Consider the following 22,724-nt stretch of genomic DNA (forward strand, 5'->3'; position numbering starts at 1 on the left):
TTTTTAAAATTAAAATTTTACTTGATCTATGATAATTGAACACATTTGTTGGGTGTGGTGTGATATTTCAGCATAAAGCCCTTATCTTAACATTCAGATGCATCCAGCATAGTTCATCACTCCATCTTGAAATAGTTTCTTCTTTACCTTCATAACATTTTACTCCTTACTTTTGCTTCTTTCTTATTTCTTTTTTAAATCTTTTTCTAGCTTATTCTATTCTATCAGTCCTTTAATAATGGAGTTCCTCAAAGATTTTGCCTATTGCTCTTGTCTTCTATACTCTATCTTAAGTGGTCTCTCTTTTTTTTCCCCCCATGGCTAACATTAAACTCTGACAGCTCCTAGACTTAATCCTTAATCCCAGTTCTGTCCTTTGATCTCCAGATTTATAAATCCAATCAACAACATTTTTGTTAAGTTGTCATAGAATTCACAATCTTCCTTGCTTAGCTCCCTTCGCGGGGAAGAGACTATAGTTCTCCAATGTGGCTTACGTTATTTATATATTTTTTCATTATATGCATATATATATTATATATGTATTTATACGTACATACACTCAGTCAGTTGGGTAAACTAGAAATTTAGGAGTCATCATTGACTTCCTCTTTATAGTATATCTTCCAGATATCTTAAATCTGTCCCATTTCTACTTCTGTTGTTTACAACCTTGGCTCTTCATCAAAGTCCCTCCTCCAGTGTAAGAATCAGGCCTGCCTGTCAGTTTTGTCTTTGAGTTTTACCTTCTCATGTCTCACAGGCCATAACTTGAACCAGCAAGATATAACATTCTCTAAATCCATGCTTGGGAAAAGAAAAACAACTCTCTTGTTCAAAGAGAACTTTATGGCAGTTTTGTTCCTTCTAATCACATTTCTAATTCTAGCAAAATGACCCATTTATGGGGAATATTGGTACCATAAAAAGGAATAGATTGCTCCAAGTGTACATTGACAGTTCCACTACTGCATGCAAAAACAGAAAACCTGCTCACAGTCCTAAAGGACATCTTTCCATGACACTCCTACTTACTCATTTTCTACTTGCCTAAACCATTTCCAGAAAATAGTATGACTTATGCATAGAACTAAGAACTCCTGAAATTATGGGTGGTGGCATGATCTTGGGTGTTGTTTGACTTCCTTAAGCACCCATTTCCTTGTATTAAGTGGAGTTTATAATAGTCACTTTCTTGCAGTATTATTGTGATGGGGGTTAAATAGTACAGATTTTTTAAAAAAAATCTAGCAGTGTCTATTACACAGTGACTTTGATATAGTAATAAGGAAAAAGGTAATAATGCCTGGAGCAACATGTATGAGAAGGAATTAGACCTACTGCAGCATATTTTAAAAATGTATACAGACAGATAGAAGTAGTAGTGATTCAACTTCAAGTATAAGGTGCCTTTATTTAAGGTGGCATTCTTTCTCATCTCATAGTTGCTAGCACCTTGAGATGGGCTAAATTGTAAGTATGAACTAGAGTTAGCAAAATAAAAATGGGGTCCAAACTCACTCATAATATAACTCAGATGGACACAGAAAATTTCATTAGTCTATAGCAGACCTGTGATCCTTGTGAGAAATAGGGTAGGAACTAACCAGATGTCCTGTCCAAATCTTACTCTGAAAATGTAAATATTTCCTTTACATAATTCTTAGGTCTCTTGAATAACAGTGCTCAGTCCCTTAGCCTCTTCCTCCCTATACTTCTTTTCCCAAGATGGCATCCAGTGTAGTGTATGTGGTAGTTGAGTGCGTGGCTTTCTTTTTCTGCATAGAATTGATTGGCTAGAATTTGTTCTTCCTTGTCTACCTTCCCCTGCTCCTGATGATATAGCCCATAGCTGGAATAACTCATAGGGTGGTCTGGCTTCCTGTTTAGAGCATGGGAATGCTTTGGCTTCATCTTGTCTCCAATGGCAATGTAAACCCGTGTTGAGACTACTACTAGGGCTATCTAGCAGCTAGCCCAGTGGCCTCTCCTTCCTCTCAGTATTGGGGCCTAGTCCCCACAATGACTGGACTGCAATTTGGCCATCTGTGACACATCAGACCAAGGAATCTAATAAGTTCCTCTTTCCTAACTGTATGTGTCACAGCCCAATCTTTGTGAAATGTGAATTAGTAGAAAAATAAAATTAAATATACAAATAAAATCCATTTTTTTTTGAGACAGGGTCTCACTGTAGTACCCAGGCTGGCCCCAAACTCATTATCCTCCTGTCTTAGCCTCCTGAGTAGGTGAAATTATAGGTGTGCTACTGTGCCCAGCTGAAGTCCATTTTTTAAATTATAGGAGTCAGTACACATAGAATTATCCTGTCAAATTGATATAAAAGTATCTAACCACAGACTTTGAATTTCTATACTTATCCATCATGGACCAGTAACAAATAGTGTGTGAAATGGGCTACTTTTCCGTGGCCTCTTTCCTGATTCCTGCCAAGCATTAGTGGTGAACAACAGCATCTTCTTTTAAGCCCCAAGGGAGCACTGGGACTTTTGACTCTTAAGATGTGGATGGGAACTAATGAAATTTGGAAAATACTCTTCACAGGACCATGATCTCTCTTGCAAGGCTATTTTTTTTTTATGCTGCAGACTTCTATTCATGAGCATTGAAAACTTGAGTGTTACTTTTCTTTTTGAATTTGTACTATAATAAATTCAAATATACCCATAGTAGAAGGCTGTCTTGGGTGGAGTAACTATGAAATTCGTGAGCCCAGAAGGGCAGAAAGGAAAAATCACATTTGTAATTGGTCAGACTCTTACTCTGTTATGCTAATTTGTAAACACAAAGAATGAAAAAAATTGCTCTGTTACGTTAGTGAACCTTGACTTTTGCAGTTAGATTTTTATTGCCTCAGCAAAAGGTAAAATTATTATTTTTTAAAGACCAGCTAACCATTAATGGCTTTATTTACTTAACTAATTTGCCATGCTGGGGATTAAACCTAAGGCTCTAGTATGTTAGGCAAGTGCTCTACCACTGAGCTTATACAACCCAGCCTAAAAATTACTATTTTTTTCCCAAATTCAACTTTCATCTACTCATTTTCTTTCTTTTTGCAACTAAGAAATGTTAAGAAACTTACTCCCAGGCTGTAGGTATAGGTCAGTGCTAGAGGCTCTGGGTTTAAGCTCCAGCACTGCAATGAAAAGAACAGAAAAAGAAAAGAAAGCTATTATTTATGTATTTAATGATAGCCAGGTAATAAAAATAATAAAGTGTTTTAATTTCTTTTTTTATAGGAACTACAGTTAAAAACAGAACAGGAAGAAGGTCTAAAACTGAAAGCTGAGGACCTTCATGCATTTAACTTGAAAAGGAGAAAAAGTCCTTTTAGAAATGTAGACCAACTCCAGGTTTGTCAATTCTGTTTAGTGTGTCTGGTTTTACTTCAGTTTTGGTGATTGTCTAAATAGAGGTAAAAAGAGGTGAATCTGAATAAAATCTTCAAATACTAAACTTTTTGCTACTTATGTATAAAATTTCTAATATTTCTTTTAAAACTTGTTATTAAAATTTTCTGGCCCAGAAATGTTCTATATTCTTATTTCAGCAGAAATGGGTGCATTTGAAGATTGTGGAATGTAAACATGGAATCCATGTTCACTAGATTATATTTATTCCCATTATGGTCTGGCTTATTCCCATGGAGACAGGATATTTCTAAAAATCAGAGTTCTACATTCAAACAGAGTCAAATTGCATAAATGCTACATAATATATTCAAGAACTAATACTTCAGTTCCACATTTTAAAAATAAAAAGTTATAACCCATAAACTAATTTCAGAGTTCAAGGAAACTGAAAATATTATAAGAAAGTTAATGTACTTTTAAAAAAGAAAGAAAAACAGTGTACTTAAAATTGTAATTACAGGGCTGGCAGACTGGCTGAAATGGTAGAGTACCTGTCTAGCAAGCACAAAGCTCTGAGTTCAAACCCCCAGTACTGCCAAAGAAAAAATCATAATTATACTCAAAATACAAATGTATCCATCTTAACTATGAAAAAATGTGTTATTTCTTCTTAACTTTTATAAATATTATTAGTGAAATTTAGTGCATGGATGTATTCCTCCATATACCCTTTCCTCCCAGAAATGTATGACTGAATCGTACTTTTTTTGGGGTTTTCTCTTTATTGGAACAGAACTTAAAAAGGATTTTTTACTCATCATTCAAACCCCCCTCACAATTGAGGAATGCTTTTGACTATGTTTAAGCTAATTGCAGACTTTATAGGGTCTCCTATTGGACTATCTAAGGCTGTAACAAAACTATGGTTGTTGAGCTGCTATTTTAGGTTTCAGTATTATAAACCACATACTGTATACATCTGGATGTAGGACTGAGTAGCTTTGTTGCTTTGGCCACTTTTTTTCTCATGCATATTTACTACCTTATTGTCTTAACATAAATTTCTAGGAGATTTTTTTAAATCGGGTTCATGAAGGACTAAAAATAACACCATATTGATTTTTCTATTTGTTTGTTATTTTGGTGTGTTTATTTCATTACTCTGTCCAATTGATAGAGTACATCTTAGCCTTATTCTATTTATATTTGTACTTGTTTCTGAGTATCCGTAATAAAATGCTAAGGTATTGGGTAGTATTCCAACTTCTTTATAATATTTGAAGTTATCAAACTACAGTGTATATTAGGTTTCCTTCCATACTCCATTTATGTTTTCCACTCCATATTCATTTTTTCATTCCATTGATTGAATCAGACATTCACTTACTCAGTTGACATTTACTGAATGCCAACTGTATGCTAGACATTCCAGCAAGTATTATAGATGGAGAAGTAAAAAGCACAGCTCCTACAGTCAACTAATTAACTCAAAAGGAAAGACAGACTAGTAGAGCACCCCCTCCCGTGTTAAGTATTATGATAGAGGTATGCACCTCTACAACAGAGAAAGATTCCCAGTGTGTTCTTATTAAAGATAAAATTGTCAGTCCTTTCTTTTTCATGTACTTACGCTCTTGAACGTATTTGGAGTATAAATTTTAATTTCTCATAAAACAACACAGCACAACATGTTAACTAGAACCACTTTTTTGGTTTCAGACAGGAGCATGTGTTCTCACTGGTAGTTTTAATGTTCATTTTAGAGGATTCAGCCCATCTGAATTTATATTATTACCATATAATTTTTATGGCAGAACGAAAAACAAAAATTATGTTATTTCTTTTGAATTTTAATGTAGAAATTGGATGAGCAAAAGAAATGGTTAGATGAAGAAGTAGAGAAAGTTCTGAGCCAACGCCAAGAATTAGAGGAACTAGAAGAAGACTTAAAGAAACGGGAGGCCATAGTTGCTAAGAAGGAAGCCCTGCTACAGGAGAAGAACCACCTGGAAAATAAGAAGTTGAGATCTAGTCAGGTATTCTGTTTAATTTGCTATTTGGTTCTGGTTCTAGAATTATTTTCATTAAGAGGTAAATTATGTAATTGTAAAGTTAGAAACCAAAAGAAAACTATTCCATGGGTGCATGGCTTAAGTGGTAGGCCCCGAGTTCAATACCTAGTACTGTCAGACAAAAGAAAACTATTTTTATTCTCAGTGTATTTTGCTTATTACTACTTAATGATCATCACCAAAATATTTTCAGTTTTGAAGTAAAATGTTCAATGTTCTTCAAAGTATGATATATTGTTGACTTTTTTATTGTAATAAAATATAGAAAACATAAAATGTACCTCTTTTTTGAGACAGGGTCTGGTTATATAACCCAGACTAGCCTTGAACTTGAGACCCTCCTGTCTCAGCCTCCTGAGTGCTAGGATTGTAGGCATGTGCCACCACACCTAGCCTAAAACTGACCATTTTAACCCTTTTAAAGTATACAATTCAGGATTCGAGGTTGGTCCAAGCAGTAGAGAATCTGCAAGTGCAAAGCCCTGAATTCAAGCCCCAAGGCTCACCAAAACAAAACAAAACAAAACAAAAAAATCCCCTCCAAAAAAACCCAAACACAATTCACTGGTATTAATTATATCTATAGTGTTATACAGCCACTAGGAATATCAATTTCCAAAACTATTTTTACTTCCCCAAATAGAAACTGTAAACATTAAGCAATAACTCCCCATTTCCCTTCCCTTCCAGCCCCTGGCAATCTTTATTAGTAATCTTAGTGGCATTTTAAATAAATTATATCATTTTGTGCTTTATAGTGAATACTGGTAATTTGGAAAAATAGATATGAAATCTCTCTAGCTGTCACCTAATGTTAGAGTTTAGAAGATTTTGCACAATGAAGATTTATTTTTTAATTACAAAGATTTGAGAAACTTTACAAATATTTTTCCTGGAGGTGTTGTATTTTGTGAGCCAGTTAAAGTAGTTTTATGGACAACTTTGCCTCAATTTCAACTTTTGAAAAAGAAATGATTGTGGCATAAGTAGAAGGACTAGGAAATATTTTTTGGGGGGGTGAACCTATCTATACATATTTTCAACAACAGCATCTAAAAATGAAGCTGTCTTGCTCCAACTTGAAGAAGATACCTTCACCTCTAGCCAACCTTGCATCCTGGATCAATCCATACATTGTGTCATGGAAGAGAGGATCAGTGACCTGCCCCTCTATTAGACTTGCCTTTTAGTTAGCATATAGACCTGTAGGGTCTGAGTTGATGGTGGTGTGTTTTTAGCCTCTCCACATCGATACAACAGGTAATAGTTATATATCACCTGTGGCGATGGTGATAGGAACCTATACTTACCTCTGCTTTGTCCTTTTTCCTAATCTAGAAGACCACTGAATAGAGGGTTGGGGTGGTGCCTTCAGCAAGCCAAATTGCTGGTGCCATGTCCAGGTAAAAGCTATCCCTCAAAATATGTAAATAACAGCAAAAGATTAACAAATTGAAATAGAAGAAAATTACCTGGACCTTTATGATATGTTCTGTATCACAAAAGAGAAGAAAGAGTGAAGTAAAAGAAGCATTAGGAGGAAAATAGTTTCTCTGAAATAAGATTACTTCATGATACAGAAAAAGAAAATAGGTGAAAACAGTTTTTCTATAATTTTTAGGAAGCAAGAACATTCGGAGATAAGTAGGGAGTAGAAATAAATGAAGGTCACAATAAGGCAAAGCAAAGCAAAATTGATTCTTTGAAAAATTTTTTAATGAAACAGAAGAGAAACTTGAGACTAATTTCTTTTTGGAATAAAAGACAAAAAGACTTCATCTTTTCTAGTGTTTGAGAAATTATTTAGAAGATTTAATTATATGCATTTGATAGATAGACTTAAAACGTGTATCATTATATCAATAAAACGACAGAAAAGGAATATATTCACATTGTACACAAATTCAACTCAAGATAAGATGGTGGCATATATCTGTAATCCCAGCACTTGGGAGGCTGTGGCAGAGGCCAGCTGGGGCTACATAGTGAGTCCCCGTCTTAGAAAACAAAACAAAACAAAATTCAAACTGGATCATAGACTACATGTAAGAGCTAAAATTGTATAACTTAGAAGAGTACATAGGCATAAATCTTTGTGATCTTACGTTAAGTAATAGTTTCTTGGATATTATACCTAAAACACAAGCAGCAATAACAACAAAAACCCAAATAAACTGGACTTCATCTAATATTAAAAATATTTGTGGTACAAAGGACTCTTAGGAATAAAGTAAAAAAGATAACTTACAGAATGGGGAAAGTATTTGCAAATCATGTATCGGGGGTCTGGGGGTGTGGCTCAAGTGGTAGAGTGCCTGCCTATCAAGCACAAGGCCCTGATTTCAAACCCTAGTACCACAGAAAAAAGAATATATAAAGAATTCTTACAAGTCAATAATAAAAAGATAACCAGCCTCTAATTCCAGTACTTGGGAAGCTGAGCAGGAGGACTGTGCATTCAAGGTTGGCCTTGGCTATATAGTGAAACTCTGTCTCAAAAATACCAAAACAATCCTCTACCCCATCCCCACCTCCCCAAAAAAACAAGTGTTGGTGAGGAGGTAGAAAAATTGGAACCTCATCCACTGCCAATAGGATTATAAAATGTGCAGTTGCTTTGGATAACCATTTTGGAGTTCCTCAAAAGGTTAAATAAAGAGGTACTATATAACCCAGCACTTCCTTAGGTATTTGTCCAAGAGAAGTGAAAGCATATGTCTATACAAAAATTTGAACATAAATGTTCATAACATAATAACTAAAAAGTGAAAACACAAATGTTCATCAGATGATGAATGGCTAAACTGTGATCTATTCATACAATTGAATATTATTTGGTAATAAAAGTAATGAAGCATTGATACATGCTACAACGTGGATGATCCTGGAAAACATATGCTAAATGAAATAAGCCATCACAATAGACTACCTTTGTATAATATGATTTATATCAAATGTCCAGAATAGGCAATTCCAGAGCAGGGGGTGTAGCTCAAGTGGTAGAGCCCTTCCCTAGGAAGGGCAAGGCTCTGGGTTTAATCCCTAGTACCACAAAAGACCCAAACAGACAGACTAGGCAATTCCATAGAGACAAAAAGTAGAATAGTCATTGCCTGGGCTAGCACGGATTAGGGAGGAAATGGAATGACTAGGAATGGTCACTGGGGAGTCATGAAAATGCCCTAAAATTGATTATGATTGTATAAATCTGAAGATACTCAAATCCATTTCTATACTTGAAATAGTTGAATTGTGTGGTATATGAATTATATCTTATTAAAGCTGTTGTTTTTAAAAAGCTATAAAAATAGCAAGGGAGATAGATTACCAAAAAAAATGTTTGTGAGATATGCAAAGCAATTAGCAGATCAGAAGAAGCTGCAATACAGGTTTAATACAGATGAGGACCAAGGCTTTTGGCTTTAGCTCTTTCTCTTCTTAAGGAAAAAATGACCTTAGTGAGATATAACTCACGTAGAACATCAAAAAGACACAGAAATAAAAGGGCTAGGATTTTCCGAAGGCAAAAGTAAGGCATAAGATGAAAGCAGGGCATATTCTTCTCTCTTTCTAGGACAAGATGATTTATTTTCTGAAGATTGAACCAGGCACACCAGAAAGTCGGGATTAGTCAGAATACTCCAAACGGAATGAATGCAAGTCTACATATGAATTCTTAGATATCTGTTTCCTAACTCCAATTTAGATCCCAAGATGCCAGAAGCTGGATTTATATTCCCAGCAGGAAACCAGCAGATTTTCTGTAATACTTCCTGAAAAAAAAATGCCTAAAAATACTTAGATTTGGGATCTCACATATATCTTATTACCACACATCCTACTCATTTTCTGCTTGTTTGGATTTTGTTTGTATTAATATAGGATCCTAAAATAGGAGGCCTCAAACTCAAGATCCTCCTGCCTCAGCCTCCCAAGTGCTGGGATTATAGATATGCACCACCATGCCCAGCTATCTAATCAGTTTTTTAATACCTAACTCTTAAATGCTACCAACATTAAAGGAATGGCACCCCCATGAAAGATAGATACTAGGAAAAAAGGAACTCAGAAATTAGAGACAGAGCAAGAAGCTGAAAAAACTACAAAAAAGACTTTGGTATATTCGTTGTGATAAAAGATGATACTCTGTCCATAAAACAAGAACTGTGGGTTATTGAAAACATGAAAAAAATTCTTGGGAATGAAAAGGGTAAAAGAATAAAGCTGAAAAATCTCAGAGTGAATTAAAAAATAAATCACTAGAAATAAGAATTTAATTGGCAGATAAATCTAGGAAGACCAACATTCAAGTAATAGTAATTCCACAAAGAGAGAACAAAGAAAACGAGGAGATTATGAAACATACAATATAAAAAAATTCTGAACACTAATGATGTGAGATTCTAGATTGAAATAACCCATCAAGAGCCTAGCAAAACATCATATTCAATGAGGAAAAACTGAAAGAATACAAAGTCAGTAATGAGACAAGGGTATCCACTCTCCCCACTTTTGTTCAGTATATTACTGGAATTCCTAGCTAGAGTAGTAGGACAAGAGAAGAAAGAAAAAAGGATTCAAATAGGGAAGGAAGAAGTCAAATTATCCTTATTTGCAGATGATATGATTCTATACTTAAAAGACCCTAAATATTCCACCAAAAAACTTCTAGATCTGATAAACATTAATTTTGTGTCTTGCTACATTAATATATAAAGATCAATACATCTTTTATATACTAAGAATCGGAAAAAAAATTCCATTCATAATAGCCTCAAAAAATAAGGGTAAACTTAACTAAGGAGGTAAAAAAAGCCCTCTACAATGAAAACTATAAAACTTGAAAAAAGAAATTGAAGATGCTAGAAGATGGAAAGATCCCCCATGTTCATGGATTGACAGAATATTTTGGAAATGGCTATACTACTGAAAGCAACCTACAGATTCAATGCTGTTCCCATCAAAATTCCAGTGTCTTTCTTTGCAAAAGTAGAAAAATCAATCCTAAAATTCATATGAAAACATAAAAGACCCTGAATAGCAAAAGCAGTCCTGAGCAAAAAGAGCAACCCTAAAGGTATCACAATTTTACAGAGCTAGAGTAACAAAACCAGCATGGTACTGGCACGAAATCAGACACAAAGAGCAGTGGAACAGAATAGAAGACCCAGAAATAAATTCACACAGCTACAGCCATCTGATTTTGATAAAGAAGCCAAAAACATACACTGGAGACAAGACAGCCTCTTCAATGAATTGTGCTGGGAAAACTGGTTATCTACATGCAGTATGGTGAAATTAGGCCCTTATCTCTCACTCTGTATAAAAATCAATTCAAAATGGTTCAAAGATTTTAATGTAAGATCCAAAACTACCATGGGAAAACACTGGAAAATACAGACATTTGTAATTATTTCCTGAGTAGTACTCCAGTTACCCAGGAAATAAGAGAAGAATAGATATCTCAAATTAAAAAAGCTTCTGCCCATCGAAGGAAACAATTGGAATCAAATGAATCAAGAGACATTGCACAGAATGGGAGAAAATCTTTGCCAGCTATTCAGTGGATAAAGGATTAATGTCCAGAATATAAAAGAGCTCAAAAAATTAAATAGCAAAAGAATAATCCAATTAATAAATGAATAGATTTCAGAATAATTATAAATGGCTAATAAATACATGAAGAAATGTTCAACATCCTTTACCATAAAGGAAATGCAAATCAAAATGGTACTGAGATTCCATCTCATCCCAGAATAATTATAAATGGCTAATAAATACATGAAGAAATGTTCAACATCCTTTACCATAAAGGAAATGCAAATCAAAATGGTACTGAGATTCCATCTCATCCCAGTCAGAATGGCAATCATCAGCAACAAATGCTGGGCAGGTGTGGGAAAAAGGAGCCCTCAGACACTATTGGTAGGAATGTAAACTAGAGCAACTAATATGGAAATCAGTAGGGGGGATTCATCAAAAAATTAAAAATAGACCTGGTATACCACTCTTGGGCATACTTCTGGAGTATATGTTAACATACAAGAGAGATTCCTGTACACCCATGTTTATACAAGTACTGTTCACGTTAAGTCAGGCCATGGAATCAGGCTAGGTACCCAACAGCTGATGAATGCATAAAGAAAATGTAATATATACATATATACATATATGTATACACCATGTAGTATTATTCAGCCATAATAATAAAATTATGTCATTTGCAGAAAATCAACTGAAGATAATCATGTTGAATGAGATAAGCCAAGCTCAAAAAGCCAAATACAGCATATATGGTTTTGCTTATATGTGAAACCTAGACCTAAAATGATGATGATTTTGACTTGATTGTAAAAGGGAGACTGAGAAGGGGATCAGTGGGAGGGAAGAGTGGGAAAGGAGAGGGTACAAAAGAGTGAAGAGGATCAAAGTACATTACATATATATGTATATAAATATAAATATGAAGATAGTATGATGAAGTCCACAAAGCACTGTTTGAAAAGGGGAGGTTAAGGGAACAGGGGGTGAACTTCTTCAAGGTACACTGTATATGCATCTAAGGAATTATCACAATGAAATCCCCTCTTACTATTAATGTATACTAAGAAAAGATGTAAGAAAAACAGATTTTTAAAAAGTGCCTAGCAAAATGAGTACCCAAAGCAAAGCACTGTAAAGGTTTGTGGTGCACTGAGCAACAAAAAGAAAAACAGACCCTGAAGCCTCCAAATAGAAAAGACTATCCACTTGTCAATCAAAGAATCAAAATGGCGCTGAGCTTCTCAGCTTTCTTCATTAGAAGTTAAAAGACCTGAAACAATCTTTAGACTAATAAGGAAAATGATTCCCGGGGTCAGTAATTCTTTTAGCCAAATTCTTAATCATATGTGAAGATTGCATGTGGACATTTTCAAGTAAAAAATTATCTCGCATTAAACCTGTCTCAGGAAACTACTGGAGGATGTCCTCCCCAAAAATAAAAGCATAAACTTTGAAAAAAGGAAGACTCCATAATCTGAAAATGTGACCCATCATGGACATTGCTAGGAAATATCAAAAGTTCCAGGAAAACTAGTTCACTAGTTCACTAGGAGGATGGAGGTTCTAGGCAAAGCATTGCCAGAAAAGAATGAAAGGAGTGGAGAGGAATTTTATAGTTTTATTGGAGAAGAATTAGTTATAATTCACAAAAAGTTGGATGAAATGGAAGTATGGTCATTTTATATTAGGTAGTTCAGGTATGAATAATACCATAAAATCATAATGAGATAAATGAACATTGATTTAACTAAAAGCTGTAATGTAACTTACATTGGGAGAATGGAGGGGGAAGTATAAGTAGAGAAGAGGAGGTGATAAACTCTTACTCCTATGATACATACACAGTAGACAATACCTAAAATTCATAAAAGACATAAAAACCAGAAGAAACAGCTAAAAAGGAGGAAGGAGGCTGGCCCTAGGGAGTGGGACTCAGGTGAAAGGTTAGGGAAGGAACTGCTTTTTTTTTAAATGATAAACTTTATGATAGCATTATATATATATTATAAATTATGGCAATGTATACATATAATTACTATATATAACATACATATTACTATCCTCAAATTAAGCTATAATAAACACTTTATAAATCTGATAGATAACTCCATAAGAATAAAAGCAAATTACATGTTTAAACACACCAAATATCAACCTCTAAGAAACTGTAACAATTCTACCATGTAACAAGCCAAGGAAGAAAAGCCAATTTTGGAAAATAATGAAAAAAGAAAAATAGTACCTCTTAAAACCTAACCTAGGCATTCTTGATGGTAAATTCATAGTTTGAATCAATCAATCGATCTGTCTATCTATTTTAAAAGAGGCATTTAACTTAAGTTTCTGATAAGGAACCCCCAAAAAATCCATGGGAGAAAACAGTAAGAGTGTATATTTTGTCTGTTTTTCCTAATTTATAAGCAGTCTGAATTGTTATTTATCTGTTGGGTTGTGTCTTTTTAGGCCTTAAACACAGACAGTTTGAAAATATCAACTCGCCTGAACTTGTTGGAACAAGAGTTGTCTGAAAAGAGTGTGCAGCTTGACAGCAGCACAACTGAGGAGAAAATAAAGATTTCAGAACAAACTCAAGCCCTCCAGAAAGAAAAGGATCAGCTCCAGAGACAAAGAAACAGTGTGGATGAAAAACTTAAAAATGGTAGAGTGCTGTCGCCCGAAGTAAGTCAGTATTCTTTGGAACTGAAGTTGCTGTATGATGATGGATAACTTGAGTAATTTCTTATCACATAATCATAAAAATGATAAATCTGGTAAACTTTGTTTTCCTTGAGATTTTGTCAGCTGTAATGAGTTTACTTAGCATCTCTTTGGCACTATTTTAAACCATGATTGGGTAGAGACAGATGTCCTCACAGAGTGGTTCAGAGATGTGGCCTCTTCCTGGCACTGTTAGGCATTAGGAAACTAATACTTCCTTGAGTATGGCCTTCTGAGCTGGGTTTTCTCATCCCAAATCACAGAACACAGAAAATAATTTGAAGGACTCTTTTCTCAGTTCTTCCAAGGAGGGCACCCAACTTCTCTTTTATATATCTGTCTTGAAGATACTAGGTGGTTCACTATGTACCACAAATGCCTAGGGTTAATTCTTTCTGTGGAAACATGTTTGGAAAGGGGCTGATGTTTGGGAGCATATTCCCACTAGGTCCAAACAAATAGACACACAAAATCAAATCCCAGTAAAATACCTTTCAGTTACAGTTTTTAAAGAGCATATGGCTCCACTCATCTCTATTAAAAAAAACAAAACTGTGTAAAAGACAGTTCATTCATTGGCTATCTAATTGCCCTAGACTTGTCTTTTAGAAAATTTTTATTTCAGTTGGTATTGGTCCCTCTACCTGACTTTATTAGACAAAGATGAACTTTTGAGCTTGAATTTTCTCTGCAAATATTTATTGTTGATATCCTATCATTTCCAAATCAAGGGAAAATTGCTAAAAGAAGGTGAATTGTTGGGAATTATGTGCTTGCTGAATCTTTGTAGTGTATTTCAGATTGGGGCAAGAAAGTTAAGTGGACTAGTTTAGAAGAAACAGGAGAAAGGATAGCATGAAATTTAGATTATTGCTCATTGAATTGTTGAAAGGAATTGAAGACTCTCAGCTGAAGGAACATTATACGCCTTTACTGACCTTATTTCATAACTTAACTTGGATAGCTGTGCAGAGGCTCACAGACTCAGGTTATCTTCCTAAGGTATTAAATTGTAACCCCAAGCTTTTAGATTTGGAAGTATAAGAGCCTAAGATACAGTAAAATGTGTGCATTTAAGGAATTCTGTCTACCCAGGAGTTTTCTAGGCTTTGTGGAAGAAACAAAAAAGTAGAAAGTATTATGCTTCCCTTGAGAAACTGATATTCTATCTACAAAAAGAGATAGAAACATTAAAATAAAAACCCTAAACCTCAAAGAATATAAAAAAGCAAGTTATGATTCTCCCAAAACTAATGAACCAATAAAGAAATGGGCACGTGAACTAAACAGAACTTTCTCAAAAGAAGAAATTCAAATGGCCAGAAAACACATGAAAAAATGCTCACCATCTCTAGCAATAAAGGAAATGCAAATTAAAACCACACTAAGATTCCACCTTACCCCTGTTAGAATAGCCATCATCAGCAACACCACCAACAACAGGTGTTGGCGAGGATGCGGGGAAAAAGGAACCCTCTTACACTGTTGGTGGGAATGTAGACTAGTACAACCACTCTGGAAAAAAATTTGGAGGCTACTTAAAAAGGTGGACATCGATCTACCATTTGATCCAGCAATACCACTCTTGGGGATATACCCAAAAGACTGTGACACAGGTTACTCCAGAGGCACCTGCACACCCATGTTTATTGCGGCACTATTCACAATAGCCAAGTTATGGAAACAGCCAAGATGCCCCAGCACTGACGAATGGATTAAGAAAATGTGGTATCTATACACAATGGAATTTTATGCAGCCATGAAGAAGAGCGAAATGTTATCATTCGCTGGTAAATGGATGGAATTGGAGAACATTATTCTGAGTGAGGTTAGCCTGGCCCAAAAGACCAAAAATCGTATGTTCTCCCTCATATGTGGACATTAGATCAAGGGCAAACACAACAAGGGGATTGGACTATGAGCACATGATAAAAGCGAGAGCACGCAAGGGAGGGGTGAGGATAGGTAAGACACTTAAAAAACTAGCTAGCATTTGTTGCCCTTAATGCAGAGAAACTAAAGCAGATACCTTAAAGCAACTGAGGCCAATAGGAAAAGGGGACCAGGAACTAGAGAAAAGGTTAGATCAAAAAGAATTAACCTAGAAGGTAACACCCACGCACAGGAAATCAATGTGAGTCAATGCCCTGTATAGCTATCCTTATCTCAACCAGCAAAACCCCTTGTTCCTTCCTATTATTGCTTATACTCTCTCTACAACAAAATTAGAGATAAGGGCAAAATAGTTTCTGCTGGGTATTGAGGGGGTGGGGGGGAGAGGGAGGGGGCTGGAGTGGGTGGTAAGGGAGGGGGTGGGGGCAGGGGGGAGAAATGAACCAAGCCTTGTATGCACATATGAATAATAAAAGAAAAAAAAAAGAAAAACATTCTCCTTGTAGTATGTATAAAGATTATAAATAATACATTAAATAGAATCTCAAAAAAAAAAAAGCAAGTTATGGGTAATATATTAACGTTATTACATTATTTATGCAAAGCAGTGCAGTGGTAAGGGAAGATGTATCAAGGCTGCCTTGGTCGATTAGAATTGTGAGTTGGATTCTGAAAAACATGGCATGCGCTGGCAGATTATAAGAAGGCCATTTTAGATAGAACAATGTTAAGGTATAGAGAGGAGAGTGAGGAAATTGTTTGCAGAATTATGTTTCCATTATTAAGAATCATTGAGGCTTCTAGTTCATGTAGAGTTCTAGATAAAAATATTATTTATGGATTTATGGTGAAAATGTAGCACTGTGCTAACTTGAGGTAATGATGAACCTTCCAGTTGTTGGGGTTCCATTAAGTCTTGTGAGCTTCTTTTTCTTAGTGTGGCTGTGAAGCTGGCTCTGCTCTTACCACTATAGTAAAGCCAAGATTAATCTTCCCAAATAGATCTTCCAATAGCAGATGATTGAAAACATGTGACTCTAACCTGACAGAAGACATAAGAAAAATCTAGGTAGAATAGTTTGCGATCTTGATTCTTTAAACTTATTTAAAATTATTTTCTCTTTTCATAATAAATTATTTTTCCCAACTGTATTACTTTGTAGGAATGACAGACTTTAGATCATTGTGCTAGTCTAGTGAACCTGATGGTGGGACTGAGGTTTTGAAGTCAGAGATTTGCACTTGGTAGGCAAGTGCTCTACCATTTGAGCCATACCTCTAGTCCTTTTTGGTTTAGTCACTTTTTTTTCTGTTTGGTTTGGTCATTTTTTGAACATGGTCTCATATTTTTGTCCTGGCTGGCATGGACTGCGATCCTGTTATTTATGCTTCCTGTGTAGCTGGAATGACAGGTGTGAGCCACCATGCCTAGCCTCTACCTTTCTTTTTTCAATTGATATAGTTGTACTTCTTTATAGGGAACAGTATTACAATTTAATGCATATGTATATGTATAAAATGTGTAATGCTCAAAACAGTAATTAGCATTTCTGTCTCCTCAAATATTTTCTTTTCTATGTGGTAGGAACCTTTGGACTCTTCTATCTATTTTGAAATGGATAATAGTTGTAGGCTGTAGTTAGCTTATTGTACTATGGAACATAAGAAGTAATTTCTCCCTAGCTAAATGTATTTTGGTACTTACTAGCTAACCTTTCTATTCTTGTAGCATCTAATGACTGCTATTCTACTCTACTTATATGTGAACAACTTTTTAAGATTCTATAAATAAATGAGAGCATGCTATATTCATTTTTGTGCTAGGCTTATTTCACATAATATAATGTCTTCCAGTCCCATCTCTGTTGCTGCAGATGACAAAAGTTCTTGCCTAGCAAGTGGGATGCAAGGAGAAAATATAAGAACTATTTTTTATTTCATAAACTTTCAATTCCATGTTTTATTATTAGAACATTTATTTCATTTATAGATAAATACCACATACACAGTGTTTGCTCAAAAGTTTTTACTTTTTTTTTTTTGAGATACTAAGGTTCAGGGTTTTGTGCTTGTTAGGCAGGTACTCTACCACTTAAGCCACACTCTGCTCTTTAGTTTTTTTTCAAATAGATTCTCATGTTTCTGCTGGGGTGACCTGGAGCCTCCTATTTATGCTTCCCATGTAGCCTGGTATTCACTACCACATCCAGTTTTATTGGTTGAGAATGGGAGTGTCACTGACTTTTTACATGAGCTGGCCTTGAACTGTAATCTTTCCTATTTCCACCTCTCAAGTACCTAGGATTACAGGCATGAGCCACTGTGCCTGGCTTGTTAACTTTTTGTTGTTTTTTTTTTCCCCCAAAACATATGGAGACCACTAATTTAGGTCCTTGTTGCTCACAGTATGTTCTCTGTACCTGCAGCAACAGAATCACCTGTGGGGAGTCTGTTAGAAATGCAGTTTCTCAGGCCCCACTCAGACCTACTCAGTCATAATCTGAATTTTAATAAGCTCCTTAGTATACATTAAAATTTGAAAAGCTATGATAGTTAACTCTTAATAATTTACAGTTTGTGTTATAGCTGTTTTTCATCCCAGGACAGTTTTGCATGGTCACTTACCTTACCAGCCTATAACTATTGCTAAGTTAGAGGGAATCACAAACACTTATGTGGTGCAGCCTCACTGGGTGGGTTGTCCTTAGAGTTATATAGTCATACTACCTCATATTATCTTGGCTCTTCCTTAACTTAGATCCAAAACTGTATAGACTAAATTTATATTATCTTCAACTAGGTATAAAGGGAAATAAACTCTTCATATTTGTGTTTGGCGAAACATAATCACGGTGTGAATTCAAAATTCAAATATATTCTTTGGATAATTCACTTATTTCATGATTCATTTTATTCACTCACCTAAGTACTTCTCAGTATTTGTGGTTTCTATTTTTCTCAAAGAGGTGAATATTATTTCTTATGGAGCAATTATCAAATAATTGAATGATGGTTAGCGATTACATGGAGAAATAGAATGATTATTGAACATTTTTTCCCCAAATGGCTCTTTCAGAAGATTTTTTAAAATGGCTTTTAAAAATAAGTATGTCAGTGATTTTCCAAGATGGCGGCTAGAGGTAGGAAGCAGAAAGCGACCCTCCTAGAGTGAAATCTTGGAGAGACGCTGGAGACACACTTTGCAGGCATAATCACCGAGAAAAGGCATAACTTTGACTCCTCCACATCTCCAGCCGGTGCAGAGAATCTCCACTTCACGTTAAACGGAGAAACGAGGAGGGCCCCCGGGGCGGCCAGTGGCCGGCGCCCATACGACTTGAGAAGACGCGGACCAGGTGAGCTTCGCGGTACCGCGGTAGCCCCACAGACAAGCCTGGGCCAGAGCAGCATAGCCCCCTGGACAGACTGACCTCCACCCGGGAAAAAAAGAGAAACTGAGTACTAAGCAATAAGAACAGTTAAGACACGCTGGAAAGAGGGTGGGGCGCCCTGAGCGCTGAAGATTGGGGGAAGGGACTCCTTCCCGGGACTGTAAATAAACAAGCCGGGTGGGCCGGAGAGGCTCTGGCGGGAGCGGGGCGCGCCCAGCAACCAGGAGCGGGGACGCTTGTGAGAGGAGGGAAGACCCACTTCCCACGTGAACTGTAAATAAACACGCAGGCCTGACAACGCGGGGCAGTGTCACCTTTCCCAGTGCTTGGAAAGGGGAAAGCCTGTAGCAGAGGCCCCCGCACAGGAGAACTCTGAGCAAACAAAGCCTGTGGGACCAGGTGAGTGCTAGCTCACCCCAGAGATCTGCATAAATAATGCCGCCAGCTACAGGCTGAGAGCAGCAGGCAGGCAAGCCACAGTTGCAGATACCACTCTCAGAACTGCCTCCAGATGCTTTTTTTTCTTTTTCTCCCTACCTTTGATGAGAGAACAACCGAATTACACATGCAAGCCGAAAAACTTACTGAAACTGCATTGCATTTGAACTGGGGACACTTGGTGGGGCTTTGTGTGTGTGTGTGTGTGTGTGTGTGTGTGTGTGTGTGTGTGTGTGTGAGTGTGTAGTTTTGTTCTACTTTATGCATCCCCTTTGATGAGACAACTATAGAACAACATCTGAGGCACCAACTCCAGGACTGGAGATTGAGACGGACACCCAAATTATTAAGACTGAAATTGCATTGCATATAAACTTGGAAGTTTTTTGGTTTTTTTTTTTTTTAATTTTCTATTTTCCATTTTATTTTAATTCATTTTTATATATAGATATTACTTTCATTTACTTATTTTTTATTTTTTTAATCTTTGATTTTCAATCCTCTCTCTGTCTCTCTAATGTCTGTTCAGCTTACTGTCGATTAGTACACTAACACTCCCTGTTTATACCTTTGAAACTCTCTTGTCTGATACCTTGTTCTGCTTTCTCCCTCTTGTCTGTATATTTGTTTTCCCCTTTTCTTTAACTTCTTGCTTTCCATCTCAGTTCACTTTTCCATTCTAAATATTACCATTGTTATTATTATAAGCTAGAAAATACTTAATTACACACAGTACAGGGACAGTAACAACACCAAGGACAATGACGGGAAGACAGAAAAAACAGGGCAACCAGTTTCCCCACAGCAAAAAATTAGTACAGGAACCAGAGGGGAATGAAGAGAACAGAAACTCAGATCCAGACTCCAACAAAATGAAGATAAACTATGCCAAAGGACCCAATGAAGCCCACAAGAATAATTTAAAAGAAGACATACTACAAGTACTCAATGAGAATTTTATAGAGATGATACTGGATAGGGTCAACCAAAATGTACAGGAGACACTCAAGAAATTCCAAGACAATAAAAATAGAGAATTTGAAAAAGCAAAAGAAGAAATAAAGGAAACCATAGAAGCACTGTATAAACACCAAAGTGAAAGAGAGAACACAATGAATAAATGGATAAATGAACTCAGGACAAAAATAGACAACAATAAAGAAGAAAACTGCCAGGATATGGAAAACCTCAGAAAAAAGAATGAAACAGAACTGCAAAACAAAATGGAAGGCCAATCCAGCAGAATAGAACAAACAGAAGACAGAATCTCAGAACTTGAAGATGAAATGGTAATTAAAGGAAAAACCGAAGAACTATTAATTAAACAACTCAAGACCTGTGAAAAGAAAATGCAAGAACTCACCGACTCCATCAAAAGACCAAACTTGAGAATCATGGGCATCGAAGAAGGAGAAGAGGTGCAAGCGAAGGGAATGTGTAATATATTCAACAAAATAATAACGGAAAATTTCCCAAATCTAGAGAAAGATATTCCCATACAAATGCAAGAGGCCTCCAGGACACCAAACAGACCAGATCAAAATAGAACTACTCCACGACATATCATCATTAAAACAACAAGTTCAGAAACTAAGGAAAGAATATTGAAGGCTGTAAGAGAGAAAAAACAAGTAACATACAAAGGTAAACCCATCAAAATCACAGCAGACTTCTCAACAGAAACATTAAAAGCAAGAAGAGCGTGGGGTGAGATCTTCCGGGCACTGAATGAAAATAACTTCAACCCCAGGATACTCTACCCAGTAAAGCTATCATTCAAAACAGATGGAGCAATAAAAGTCTTCCATGATAAGCAGAAACTAAAACAATATGTGACCACAAAGCCACCATTACAAAAGATTCTGCAAGGGATCCTGCACACAGAAAGTGACACCCAACTTAACCATGAAAAGGCAGGCAGCACCAAACCACAGGATAAGAAAAAGCAAGACAGTAGAGAGTAACATCAAGTTAGGTACACATAATCAAACCTTCAAACAACTAAGATAACTAAATGGCAGGAATCACCACATACCTATCAGTACTAATGCTTAATGTTAACGGACTTAATTCACCCATCAAAAGACACCGTTTGACAAAATGGATTAAAAAAGAAGATCCAACAATTTGTTGCTTACAGGAGACTCATCTCACCGACAGAAATAAGCATATGTTTAGGATGAAAGGCTGGAAGAAGATTTACCAAGCCAATGGCCCCCGAAAACAAGCAGGAGTAGCAATACTTATCTCTGACAAAGTAGACTTCAAACCTACATTGATCAAATGAGATAAAGAAGGACATTCCATACTAATAAAAGGGGAAATTGACCAAAAGGAAATAATAATCATGAATCTGTATGCACCCAATGTCAATGCACCCAATTTCATCAAACATACCCTGAAAGACCTAAAAGCATATATAAACACCAACACAGTGGTTGTGGGAGACTTTAACACTCCATTATCATCAATAGATAGGTCATCCAAACAAAAACTCAATAAAGAAATCCAAGATCTAAAATATGCAATAGATCAAGTGGACCTAGTAGATGTCTACAGAACATTTCATCCAACCTCTACACAATATACATTCTTCTCAGCAGCCCATGGAACCTTCTCCAAAATAGATCATATCCTAGGGCACAAAGCAAGCCTCAGCAAATATAAGAAAATAGAAATAATACCGTGCATACTATCTGACCACAATGCAGTAAAAGTAGAACTCAACAACAAAAGTAAAGACAAAAAACATGCAAACAGCTGGAAACTAAATAACTCATTACTTAATGAAGAATGGATCATCGATGAAATAAAAGAGGAAATTAAAAAGTTCCTGGAAGTCAATGAAAATGAAAACACAACCTACCGGAACCCATGTGACACAGCTAAGGCAGTCTTGAGAGGAAAGTTTACAACCATGAGTGCATATATTAAAAAGATTGAAAGATCCCAAATCAATGACCTAATGATACATCTCAAACTCCTAGAAAAACAAGAACAAGCAAATCCCAAAACAAATAGAAGGAGAGAAATAATAAAAATAAGAGCTGAAATCAGCAAAATAGAAACCAAAAAAACCATACAAAGAATTAATGAAACAAAAAGTTGGTTCTTTGAAAAAATAAACAAGATCGATAGACCCCTGGCAAACCTGACTAAAATGAGGAGAGAAAAAACCCAAATTAGTAGAATTAGGAATGCAAAAGGGGAGATAACAACAAACACATTGGAAGTCCAGGAAATCATCAGAGACTACTTTGAGAACCTATATTCAAATAAATTTGAAAATC

The 22,724-nt window shown here is 35.9% G+C and overlaps 1 protein-coding gene across 9 annotated transcripts in view; it reads left to right on the top strand.

Annotated features, from left to right (window-relative positions):
• The window catches only part of LOC109703260 (kinesin-like protein KIF27), an 85,340-nt gene that overhangs the window by 54,849 nt on the left and 7,767 nt on the right, over nt 1-22,724 (top strand). For 7 of the 9 annotated variants that reach the window (XM_074052172.1, XM_074052176.1, XM_074052171.1 and 4 more), the window contains 3 exons: nt 3,264-3,377; nt 5,237-5,413; nt 13,457-13,672. In XM_074052172.1, coding sequence (XP_073908273.1) covers nt 3,264-3,377; nt 5,237-5,413; nt 13,457-13,672 — 507 coding nt within the window. Of the gene's footprint in view, nt 1-3,263; nt 3,378-5,236; nt 5,414-9,023; nt 9,106-13,456; nt 13,673-18,858; nt 19,017-22,724 lie in introns of those variants that run through there. The other 2 variants (XM_074052177.1, XM_074052178.1) reach the window with 2 other exon arrangements.

Source organism: Castor canadensis, chromosome 13 (genome assembly GCF_047511655.1).
Source record: "Castor canadensis chromosome 13, mCasCan1.hap1v2, whole genome shotgun sequence".
Classification (NCBI taxonomy): domain Eukaryota; kingdom Metazoa; phylum Chordata; class Mammalia; order Rodentia; family Castoridae; genus Castor; species Castor canadensis.